Genomic DNA, 13,713 nt, shown 5'->3' on the forward strand with positions numbered 1-13,713 from the left:
TTTTTTTTTTTTGGCATGAAAAAATTAACCTGAAATGCTGTAGAATTAACTACCATCTCCTTAGTTGTTTTATACATTAACCACTGATCTGGTAAATCTAAACATATACCGGTTATTGCATACATTTTCCACTGAACTGGTAAATATAGTGTATATTAAGGCCCCAGTTGTAGCATTCAAACAAGAAGCTAATTTAGGTGATGATTTAGTTCACAGTAAAAATAAAGAATAATTGACAAAATATGTTTTACAAATACTTGCACTGGTACATGTAAAGTGTGTAAATACATGGACAAAAGTAAAAAATATAATTAAACATAAGAACAACACATATCCACTAAAAACTAATATCTACTGTAAAAACAGCAATGTTGTTTATGGAATAGCCTGTGAAAAATGTGATTAAATAAAATGTTGGAGAGACTGGAACAACTGTATATAAAAGAATTCAGAACCACTTTTCATTAATTAGAAATAAATAAAATGACTGAACCAATAGCACAGCACTTCACCAGTCAGGCAGGACATAAATAATGTAAAATGCGACATAGAAGAATAAAAGAAAATAAATGGATAAATAGACTGAACACACGTATGCCAGCGGGACTCAACAGAAAGGAATGAACTAATTAATTCCAATAAATATATAAAAGTAAAAAATAATTAATAAACAAAATTCAAAAGTTGTGCATGTTGATGTGCTGGGGAGGCCAAAGCTAGGCTGATCCTCAGAGCCAGCATTGCATGATAAAATAAATTTAAGTTTATATAAAATAATGTTAATTAGAATTAATATAGATTTAAAGATATAAGTAATACACAATGTCACAATATATAGAACAGATATAAACAATAGCAAGTACTTGTCATGCCATCAAACACTTATAAATGCCTCCAATGTTTTGATTCAAACACAGGTTCCCTTGAAAAAGATAAGTACAACATATCGAAATACTCACAATAAATAAATCCATTATCTAAAGCCAAGCTGCCTTTATGTTGATAGGAGAGTCCCACAGACAAATACTAGTACGGCTAGATTTACCTCAAAGGTTGACAATTCATAATTACTGCCACAGAAAATCATTACATAAATAGCAGCGATTGGAAGTACAAGCAACACCTTGAAATGATAGTTTCTGATATACTAGCCCTTTAGAAATGTAGACACCACAGGTGATTTTTGCAAGTATTGTAACTGGGGAAGAATGCAAAGCATAGTGCTTTTAAAACATTAATACTTAGTCACAATTAAGAATGTAACTTTAAACTGAAAAAAAATAAACTGTATACTAAAGATTTTAGCAGTTTAAATTTGTATTAACATTGTATTCTACATACACACCTTTTTATAAAACTAAATATTATTTTGCATTTATTTTTAAAAATGACTACTACAATTTGTTTCGAAACACAATCGCTGAAGTTGCTGATAAATAGTAGAAACCAATAGTATTTAAAAATTAAGATTGCATATTGCAAGTGCACCATGATTGCACAACATGACAATGCTGTTATGCTTGAACTATAAGAACAGTGTAAAAACCAAACCTTTATCGATTATAGTATTTAAATGATATTGGGCATGATTATATATATACAGCTCTGGAAAAAATTAAGAGACCACTGCAAAATTATCAGTTTCTCTGGTTTTACTATTTATAGGTATGTGTTTGGGTAAAACGAACATTTTTGTTTTATTCTATAAACTACTGACAACATTTCTCCCAAATTCCAAATAAAAATATTGTCATTTAGAGCATTTATTTGCAGAAAATGACAACTAGTCAAAATAACAAAAAAGATGCAGTGTTGTCAGACCTCGAATAATGCAAAGAAAATAAGTTCAGATTCATTTTTAAACAACACAATACTAATGTTTTAACTTAGGAAGAGTTCAGAAATCAAGTTGGGGAACATCAGGTTGTTCTGGTGGTCCGCCATCCACACCTTGATTGACCTGGCTGTGTGGCATTGAGCATTGTCCTGCTGCAAAAACCAATCCTCAGAGTTGGGGAACATTGTCAGAGCAGAAGGAAGCAAGTTTTCTTCCAGGACAACCTTGTACTTGGCTTGATTCATGCACCCTTCACAAAAGACAAATCTGCCTGATTCCAGCCTTGCTGAAGCACCCCCAGATGAGTCCAATTTTCAGCTTTGCCCAACACCTGGTCGTCTAATGGTTAGACGGAGACCTGGAGAGGCCTACAAGCCACAATGTCTCGCACCCACTGTGAAATGTGGTGGAGGATCGGTGATGATCTGGGGGTGCTTCAGCAAGGTTGGAATCGGGCAGCTTTGGCATGAATCAAGCCAAGTACAAGGCTGTCCTGGAAGAAAACTTGCTTCCTTCTGCTCTGACAATGTTCCCCAACTCTGAGGATTGGTTTTTGCAGCAGGACAATGCTCCATGCTACACAGCCAGGTCAATCAAGGTATGGATGGCGGACCACCAGATCAAGACCCTGTCATGGCCAGCCCAATCTTCAGACCTGAACCCTATTGAATACCTCTGGAATGTGATCAAGAGGAAGATGGATGGTCATAAGCCATCAAACAAAGCCAAGCTGCTTGAATTTTTGCGCCAGGAGTGGCATAAAGTCACCCAACATCAATGTGAAAGACTGGTGGAGAGCATGCCAAGACGCATGAAAGCTGTGCTTGAAAATCAGGGTTATTCCACCAAATATTGATTTCTGAACTCTTCCCAAGTTAAAACATTAGTATTGTGTTGTTTAAAAATGAATATGAACTTATTTTCTTTGCATTATTCGAGGTCTGACAACACTGCATCTTTTTTATTTTGACCAGTTGTCATTTTCTGCAAATAAATGCTCTAAATGACAATATTTTTATTTGGAATTTGGGAGAAATGTTGTCAGTAGTTTATAGAATAAAACAAAAATGTTCATTTTACCCAAACACATACCTATAAATAGTAAAACCAGACAAAACCTCTAACATGAAAAAAGCAAGTCTAACCATTTATCAAAATGAAATAAAACCAAAGTGCAGACTGACTGTTTCCATAAGAAAAACATATATCTAAAAAATATTAGCCTAGATAGGACTGCAAACTTTGCAACTTTAGATTCCTGCAAAAAACACATTCACCTGAACTTATTTATAACTTCATATCTGAATCATCTGGCATGCTGGCTTTCTAGGTAAACAGACAGGCCTGTAATTAATTCCTGGTCTTAGGAAGAAAACAGATGTTTTCTTCAGCTATGTAATTAGCATAATTAATGAATGTTAATCAATCCAAACAAATTATTTTTTAACACCCAAAATACATCACAGAGAAATCCCACTTGCTACTGACCTAATATGCTTCTAATAGGCAATTGATCAAAAGTAAATTAGACACTGTGCAGTGGTGAACTTTATAATACTTACAGTCCAAGAGTAGAACTGCAAACTAATACACAAGTTTTACAAGCAAAAGGTCTAATTAGTGTATTCTGGGAAAGTATCATAGAAATGGTAAAATATAAATTCTGAATTCAACTAGTTAGTCAGGAGAATTAAAGTATACATCATATGCAAGAAACAACAGAAAGCATTCAAACAGTTTAAGCATCTGTTGGTAAAAAAAAAAAGGTATATAACAGTACAATTAAGTGACTAAAGCAATTTGCAGTCAGCCATTAAACAAAAGATATATGGCCTAACCGTAATATCAGATATCAACTTCTTTCTGGTTACTGTTTTCATAACTGAATCAACATCAGGCTTTTTATACCTGTTCAAATTACAACAATGGAAATGAATGTACTAAATTTAGTGTAATATCTATGGGTTTAGTCTTAAACGTTTATTAAAGGAAAATTGACAAATCAGTATGTTCAACTGTCATTTGACTTCGGACATGTGTAAAATTTGGTTATTAGTTACCAGACACTTGTACTAAGGTGATATTATAGATATATAATATATATATACTATATATATATATATTATATATATAATATATAGATAATATATATATATATATATATTTTTTGTGACTGTAATATGTGAGTGGCACTGTATATTGTGGGAAAAAATATAAATAAAAAAAGTATTTCTTCCAAGTTTGCCTTTAGGGAAACAAAATTGAGACTGAATACCACTGAACAGTATCCCAATCCCATAATACACTGCTGTCAAGTTGACTGTTGGATGAATTCATCTAAGATACAGGGAAAAGGTAAAATCTTTGCAGCACTTTGTACTGATTTAATTTACACTACAACACTAGGATTCCACTTCTTTAACTATTAAATGGGCCTGAAATAGATTTTCCATTTTACGCCAAACCAAAAGGTAAAACATTAGACCTTAACAAAAGTGATATAAATGTATCAAAAAACAGATGAACAAACATTGGGGAAGATTTATTACCAGTATTTTAATAAATCCAAGAAAAATGAATTGATTTTGGTTAGAGATATAAGCGACAATTTATTGGGTAGGAAGATGCATTATTTTCCAATTGTTATCAACCTACAGTAAAACTGATTTGTGTCCTATTGCATTTTATGGAAAAAGGGAGAGCAACTTTCAATGATTTAGATTAAATGTATTAATCAAAACCAGCCACTGTGAACTATATATCTACAACTTAAGAAGATTTTTGACATCTAATTCTGTAGCAATATTTTGGCTCTGCACCTCTCTTTCCAAATCCAATTGGTGCTACAGTTGGGAGATTTCCGGTTTTAATTTTATGAGGCTTAAAGTAGCTTTTAACCACCCATGCGGCAAATACTGCAAGATTAGAAATATTTAGTGTTTTCTTACCCCTTAACGAGGATAATCCTTTAACAAAATGAAGTGACCTTTGTTGCTTAATAACACTGTTATATTTCACCAGTTAAATGAATGGTTCATAATTGCATAATGGTTTATGGTGATAATCAAAAAATTAAATTACATTAATACTGCATTTCTCAAATAAATATCTCATGCATGCCGTTTAGCACAAAAATGAAAAATCTTTACGGTCACTGTGCAACACCTTAATTGATTTTACAAGAAATTATATAGTTAGTAAATCACACAATAACACGTGAAATTAATAACCCTGGAATCAATACATTTCTTGTAAAGCATTAACACCACTAATAGAGGCATACATTTCTTACAATAATATAGTACATTTCTTTTTACCCTAAGATTTTTCTAACTTCATTACAAACCTTTTTGGTTCAGCTTACAGGGGTAAATATGAGGATTTTCACATCTTTTATAGGTTTACATTTGAATCAAAATGTTCATTATACACATATACTTAAAGCAGCAATGTGTTCATATATCACTGGAAGTTTGCTCATTGTCAAGCATTTACAGTGTCTCAGTTGTTTCAATTAAATGGGCAAAAAAGCAGAAAAGTTCATTTTGCTGGCCTAAAGACTGATTCCATACACAGGTTTTGTGAAACCAAAGCTTTTTTTAATTTTTGTCTCGTAAGCACTTTGCTAATGGTTACAAAAAAACAGCACTTGACAAACTAAATAGTTAAAATAAATGTTAACATGTATTTAACATTTACATAGATGCCAACTTCTGAAAGCAGAAAATGGTAGCAAGTGCCGAGCTAAGCAAGGCTAGCCCCTAGAAATTAAAAGGTTATTAGGTTATTGTGCTCTGGCAAGCCAATGACCTCATTTTTGCTGTTCAATCTATCATTTTGGTAATTGTAAACAGAGAGCATTTACAAATTGAACCCCTCCCCCAATAAAAATACTTAAATGCTGATTTTTTAAAAAAATGTCAATAATATTTATTCTGGACTTAAGTATTAGTAATGAAGAGTGTTTTAGGATCTTATAAGTGCTATCAAACCTGGATTGAAATATTCAACATCAAAACTTTAAAAAATATCAAAATAACAACACCTCAGGAAACATTTAACAATGTTTTTTTTGTTTTTTTAAATTTAAATTTGTACTACTCTGCAACTATCAAAACACAAAATGCTTTGTAGTATCTAATAATGAATTATTTAAAGTGAGTTAAACCTCAAAACCCATTTGCAGAAACACAGTAATGAGGAGTGTTTATTGTTGGTGTTTCTTTGTACCTATGTGAGGGGTACAGTCATGGCGGCCACCATGTTTCACAGAGAAGTCTGTCTGGCAGTATTCACATTAGACGTGAGAGTGAGACACTACTTCTTTTAATGAATGACCATTCTGTGGTAAATTCCTCTCAATCTTTAGATGGAGGAGAGTGACATTTTTTGTTTGATTTGTGATTCCTTATTTAATGACTGCTAAGTAAGGCTGGGATTTTGTCACAAGAATTTGTACTAAAAATCACGGCGCAGTCACAATAAATATGTTCAAAATCACAGAAGAAGGGGGAAATGAGTGAAGACACAGGAATTATTATTATTTTTTTTTTTAAAATACAATATACAGTACCTAGAAAAACACATAATTAGTCTGTCTATAGAAGTAGGACAAAAGTAATATATATTTTTTATTTATTTATGGTTTTCACAATATCAGGTTCAAGTTTTAATCATGTAAAAGAAATTATAAACAAAAATGTTTGTTCTACAGGACAGCAAACAAAAACTGTAGGTTTTACATACCTTTAAAAAACAACATTTCAAATTCAAAAAGTCTATCTATTTGTGTGCATCTGTTGCTTCTGCTGTGGTACAGGTTTGCAGCTATTGTACGTTTTGGATACAACATGTTGTACATTTGATGCCTCCCTGGTGCGCCATTCATCCCGAACTACATTTTTGTATACAGAAAATGATTATAGCAAGAGTTGGGAATCTCATTTCCATGTTTTTTCCCACAAGTGGTAAACGCTGCATTTAATTTCACTGACAATTTCGTAGTAAGCACGGTGCTCACACTGTGCAACACAGTTGTCTCCAAACAGTAGAATGGCCTCAAACACTTTTTTCTCAGCTATGCTGAGATACTTCGCTTGATTTGGGTCAAGTGTGAACGGCTACACTTCAAAGTAAGGTTACCGAGCTAGTTCAACATCATTAGCTAAACTGAAAAAAGGGGGGTGGGGGGGTTGTTGTTTTTTTTGGTTAAGGTGGAATTTCAAGTTGTGTTGGCAAAGTTAAATGTTCTCTATTAAAATCACAGAATTTGTGACAACTGTGACTTAATCCCATTTTATTGACAAGCAATCAAGTAAACATGCGACTGATAACAATAGCAAAGTGACATTTACACAGAAGTTTTTGAAGTAACCCTAAACTGGTTACTAAGCAACACGGTCAGAGCTTTTAGAATGTCAGTTAAAATGCCACAATAAACTGTCAGTGAAATACAGTATTATTTAAGAACCATTAATTCATTTAAAAAAAATCAAACAGGAAAACACACACATGATACTGAAATAATATTTCACGAAAGTTCAGGGAGTTTCCATCATTTATTTATTTAATGAAAATTATAGTATTATACCACTTTGCTGTAGCAGAACCTCCAAAATAGTAGCTGCTATGGAATCGTAGCAGTTGGCACCTCTGCATTTACCTGCCATTTACCATACAGACAACCCTTTTCAATTCAAAGTCCTTAATTACTTTATAATAATCCATTTAATCTTAATGTACCTGCCATGCACTTCCACTTGCTATGTATAGTAGGTATCACATGTGCAGTGTTCTTAAAGCACATGTAATAGAAAACATTTATCATCATTTAAATAAATTATACCAAGGTTAAACAAAGCGATTTTAAGGCAGTCTCTCACGTCATTTTATATAGAAAGTGAAATTGTCCCAACACTCTTCTTTCAGTGCAAAAAGCCAAAATGGGAAAAGTCTAATATATTATCAAATTGATTGTCTAATTGATCATTTATTTTTCAAATGGGGGGGGGGGGGTGGGTGGCACTTTCAGCAAGAAGGCCTTTTCAAAGCTACACCTTGCTTAAGTTGCATACCATAAGTAGCATGAAAATGAAGCTATCTGTTGTAATAGCGCCTATAAAACACCCGAGTGAAACTGCAGTAAGCCTAGAAAATAGGCTACAATTTCAGGCTATGCTCAGGCAAGCAGTGAAGCAAAATAAAATCAGGCAGAAATGGGATCAAGGGCAAGGGCTAGATAGCATTTACCTGAACCATGACCATTAAGGGCAGAGTTCATAGGCCAAGGTCTTTATGAGATCTTCACTCATTGGCTTTTGAAGAATAAATGCTGTTGGGGTGAAGGCTAACAGTTAAAGTTTAGTACACAGTAATTACGAACTCATTAAAACGCCCCTTTAAACACTGTAGTTTAAACACTACAGTCTTTCAGTCTATAAATGGGTGCATCTATGTATCTCCTGAAACATCAACGCAAAACAAAGATTGAAATCTAAAGGAAAAAAAAAAAAAAAGGCCATTTATAAACCTTACACATTTTGGAATTGATGAGAATACATGCTATTACAAAGGCAACAAAATCTGTAGTTCTAAACAGTTGGAGGAAAAAAAAAACTTGGACATTCATAACTTGTTCTCGATCATTATCTTTTTCCTGTGATTCTCAGTGGAGAGGCAAATTCTATTTTTGCTTGATTATCAATCTAAGTGCTTACATTTTCAATGAAAAGTGAAGTAAAATTGTAATCTACCTTTCCAGCAGATGGCTGCAGTGCATTTTTGTCCATCCTGGATGGCATCCCATGCAGGCGACCCAGTCTAGCTTGAAAACCTTTGAAAAAAACATAACAGAAAAGAGTAAGTAAATAAAATATAAATGGTAAAAAAAGGTATCTGAACAGCCCAAGGGATGTTACCAAGATAGTATATATTGCTTCACTATGATTAACTATGGGAATAGGGGGCAGGGAGGTTGAGCGTATAAAGACTAATTCATACTTTATTACACAGAAAACTATAAATTTAAACTTCAAGGTTTATATAACGTGAAACCCATAAATCTTGTTTGGGACCCTAAATGTGAAAACGCACTAGTCTAACAATAATCAAGGTAAAGAACACCTCTTTCCTACAAACTGGTGTGAACTCCTTACATTTTACTGGATTTAATAACTCTCTTAGAGGTATTACTGCAAAGACAAAAACATTAAAAAAAAAAAAAAAGCAGGAAAGAAGGATCAAAATTATTTAACTCTCACCAGACTTTTCAGTAACATGAGACTGACAGCCTAACACTTCACAGTTCAGCTTTAGGCCACTAGTGGCTAGCACTCAAGCAAACAAGTAAAAGCATTTAATAGCCTAACAGCACCAATGGGGAATTAGAGTGCAACTGACCTCTTTGGGCTGACTCTGACATAAGGGGGAAGGAGCCAGTTAGGATGCTCTTGAAGACCGGATTAGACAGCTCTTTCTCCAGCTCTGAGGAGTCCTCTTTTTCCCACCAGGGGATGACCCCAGCGATGCCGCAGGCCCCTCCAGACTCGCCCTCGAAGAACCAGTCACTCTGCTCATCGTCACCTGAGTGAATTTAATTAAACCCCAGAAGAAGCATTGTGAGGAAAAAAAGGAAAACTGCATTTTAAGCCAATCCCACTGTTCTTTTTTTTCAGAGCTGCTTTATCGTCTTTGCCAATAATTGAAACCAAACATAATTGTTAGTAAAACTCAACAGACCAGGGTTTATAAGGAGGCATTTCTTTCCCATACAGGCACGTATGAGTATGTAAAGTAATTACATTTACAACATACAAGCTCATTTGGAAAGCGTATGGGTTTCAAATATGTTTACCTGTTTGATATCTAATCTTGTGCGATTTGTACGATACTCTTTAGTTTTAGCTTTCGCCAACACTTTCATTAAACACCTTAATCAGTTTAAAAGTCTTTGTATGTCTTGTTGTCTTTAAAACATCTTAATTTTGTATACCTTTTTGTGACATACTGGGGGAAAAAAAAACATTAGATACAAGACTTAAGACATTTATTAATTGCTCGTGTGTATGCACAGACTAACCAATTACAAGAAAAAACTAAGATGAATAGCCTTATTTTAAAACCAGTATTAGTGAAACAGTATCTTTGTGATACATATACTGTTTTTAAAATACTATAATTAGCAGAAACATTTTTTTCAATTGTAATTAAAACATTTAGTAAATAATATTGTATTTTGTATTTATTTTTTACTTGGTTTAGGGTGTCAGGACAACACTTCCTTTCTTCTCCTAGTAAATTGTCTATTTTGTAAAACATTTTCGGTACTTGGAATTTTCATGAGAGGTAAAGGACAATGGCACTGACTATAGTCAAAGCTGTGTGAGCACATGTCAGCTCTGCCCTGAACACTCCCTGCCTCTCATTCTTGGGCCTCTCTTAAGCAGACCGATTACTTTAGACCACCAAACTCATTTCACTTATGGCCTGAGCCAGAGACAACTGGGCATGAAAGCCTGCTGTACTACCTACTTACAAAACCAGTAAGAACTTTAATACAGAGAAAGGATCAGCGTACTGGACTTACATATGTTTACATGCCGAGTTATCCAAAGAAAGGTGACAGCTGGATGACCACTACATCATACAGCTCTCTAAAGTGGACTTCAAGTAGTGTGCCAGGCAGGGTCAGAGGTATTATTATTATTATTATTATTTTAAATGCAGTCTGCATTGTTTTACAGGTATGACAGAATATAAAAAAAAAAAAAAAAACTTTGTCTTTGAGTCTCTATCCTCCCTGCAATTAGAACACATAGGATAGCTAGGTCTGGTCAAAAATAAAAAAAATAGACAATGTCACTTTCTGTTAAAGGTATGAGTATTTGCAAGAGTACTTGCCTATTCAACCGATCCAAGATAAGATAATAGAGAAACCTGCCTTTCTAGTCACACAATGCGAGAGGACTGATCCGACTTCAAACCTCTCACTCCACATGTAACCTTACGGTACTTATAATTAAGAGGGTACACTTGGGAATGTCATCTTTTCACAGCCTGAAAACAAAACCTTACCTTGAACAATCCTATCCTTTAGCAATTACCTAGAAAGTCCAAACTTTAAAATAATTTGCCTACTTGCTAAGCTTTTCTTCTATATATTCACATGATGTTTACCTCCCAATCAAACTGCATCTTAAAACCACTGACTGGTGTTAAATTGATGCAAGGGTTGAGGAAGTATTCTAACCTGTTCAATTGTAGGTTTTCCTTATTCTGTTTTAATGATCTAAAGAGTGTCAGATCTATCTACAACTACAGCAGCCTTTAACTATATATTATTCCTAATGATGTTTTCCCTATGGGTGATTAACTAGCCCCTTTATTAACACCACAAAGGCATTACAAACATAGTGAAAAAAAGGTTAATGAAAGTGCAAGTTTAATACATTAAGGGTGATGGTACTAAAACTTGTTCAATTAATTTAAAGAAGTGGTAAGACAAGTTTCATTACCTCTTATTTGTATTATTAACAATACAGCAGTAATAATTATTACAGTAACATCATTACTTTTCATTCGCATAGTTTTTCTGGGACATAAATGTATTTAAAATACAACAATACTAATAAAATGCTGCATCCTGGTACCTTTGCTGTTGGGTCACATGGTCTGCTTGCAGCTAGTTCACTGAAATGAGCTACAACACACAAAGTCATTAGATACCAGGGAGCAGCAGCAACTTTTCATCTACATCATGGTCTCCGTGACATTTGCGTATTTCAAATTGAAGGGCAAAATACAACCAAAGAATCAATTATTAGATAATCAGAAATAATAAAGATTTTAAAACCTTGGTTAGCACTTATTTAAAATAGACCACCCCTGCACCATTTTTCAACTGAAATTCTTCAATAATAGCCCAATACAGTATTTACTTTACTTTCTCATTGTACAGATGGCGGTACTGATTCTCATGGCTTTTCACTCAACAATAAGTGTTCCTCTGAAATAAAGACCAGTCTCCTGCAGGGAATCCAAAGGTGTTAAACTGAGAAAAACAGTACTTAGCAGTGGATAATGGTATATAATTAACTTAATTCTATGAGTTGTATGGAAATATAAATTGAAAACAATCACGAACAGATGTGACTAAATTAATTTGATTGAGTTCATTACGAAATGCTTTTGAAAAAGCTGATCTCAAATGAAAGGTGATGGTAAAATGAAAAACACAGAGGGGAAAGCATTATTTTTTTTATTTATCCAAGAAAAGTAAATTGCTTACCAGGATTCAGAATTTGATTCACACTAGTAATAGCAATTTGGTATAGTCAGACTGTGTAATAGGATGCAAAATACCATGTTTATCAGACACCATGTTATCAGAGCTTCTGATGTCATTTTATAAGGGTTGGGGCATCTTTAACTTCCCAGTGAGGCTGCAAGGAACTGTAGTAAGAACAGATTGTACTTTTGATTAATTATAAATAATAAAATGTACTTGCTGACCACATACATACCTAGTCTTTAAAATCGTACCTAAATGTGTCACATACAGTTTTAAAAAAATTATTTGCATATAAAAAAATATCAAATCTAAATATTCTACAGTATTTATAACCACACATTGCTGCAAGTACTTACTGTAAGCATAACTACTTGGATGTCGGGGAATGTAAACTGACTGGATTGCCATCATGGCTTTCTGCTATAGAAGGTGCCGTACTTACTCAAATTTAAGTCGCACCCCCAAATTTGAAGACTAATTGTACAAAAAGGATTGCCATGCACAAACGTAAATTGGTCCTGTAACTGAAAAACCCAGAATCAAGTCGGCCTCAAATTGAAGTTGCTCAAAAAAGTGTGGCTTAAATTTAAGTAAATATGGTAATTACGAAAGAATGCATTTAAGAAATCAATGAATAATATTCCACTGTAAAACTGCACATGAATGCGGGCACTGTAGCTTTAAATTACAGCAGCACTCACATTAGTGCCATAAAACAATACAGAACAGTAAAGACTTTTGTAATACAGACATATTACAGCTGAAATCTGAACGTCATTAACACTAAAATTGTGTTTTGCAAGTCATGCAACATGAAAAACACTTGAAAAACAACTGCATGTACACAGTATCAGAAAAAAAGTGATTCTCGTACCTTGTCTTCCTTCATCATTGGTATACAACCCACCATCACTACTGTTGCTGATGCTGCTAGTTTCACTGTAATAACAAAAAAACCAAAAAGATCAAAACAACAATTTATCTCTGAATTGTAAAATCATAAAGAAACAAGTCTGTTCTCAGGAAGTTAAGACCATGAAAAATCAGACAAACAAGATTTTAAAAAATGATTTGAGAATTGGGCTGCAACTATCCTTTCATTAACTACTGAGCATATTATTTTTGGCACATGAAACCGCGGGAATCTAATGGGACCCTGACAGTAAGCCAGATGTGACTGTAGAAAGGCGCTGACACAAATGATACATTTTATTATCTGCCTCCATCAAATGATTGCTGCTCCTTTCTTATGCTGTGTAATTCGGCTTGATCCCAGGAATGGTGCTGCTCTATAAAATAGGTAACATCTCAATCAAAAGGCGACTAAGCCTTTCTTCAAGGCATGAAACAGACGAACCTGAAGCTGTTATTACTTTGTTACCAAAGATCTAATATATATATATATATATATATATATATATATATATATATATATATATATATATATATGTATATATATATATGTGTGTGTGTATATATATATATATATAGATATATATCATGTTATACACACTTTTTTCTTCGTCTGTTGACCATAACTGAAATCTTTTTGTTACGCTGTGTGTACCTATGTACAGCAGATCTGTTC

At 33.7% G+C, this 13,713-nt stretch overlaps 1 protein-coding gene across 2 annotated transcripts in view; it reads right to left on the reverse strand.

Annotated features, from left to right (window-relative positions):
- LOC121315976 (G patch domain-containing protein 2-like) overlaps positions 1-13,713 on the reverse strand; it is a 101,364-nt gene that overhangs the window by 77,680 nt on the left and 9,971 nt on the right. For both annotated transcript variants that reach the window (XM_041250631.1, XM_041250630.1), the window contains exons 3-5: positions 13,000-13,064; positions 9,236-9,418; positions 8,590-8,669 (exon numbers count right to left, since the gene is read on the reverse strand). In XM_041250631.1, the coding sequence (XP_041106565.1) occupies positions 8,590-8,669; positions 9,236-9,418; positions 13,000-13,064 (328 nt within the window). The remainder of the gene's footprint in view (positions 1-8,589; positions 8,670-9,235; positions 9,419-12,999; positions 13,065-13,713) is intronic.

This window comes from Polyodon spathula, chromosome 5 (genome assembly GCF_017654505.1).
Source record: "Polyodon spathula isolate WHYD16114869_AA chromosome 5, ASM1765450v1, whole genome shotgun sequence".
NCBI lineage: Eukaryota > Metazoa > Chordata > Actinopteri > Acipenseriformes > Polyodontidae > Polyodon > Polyodon spathula.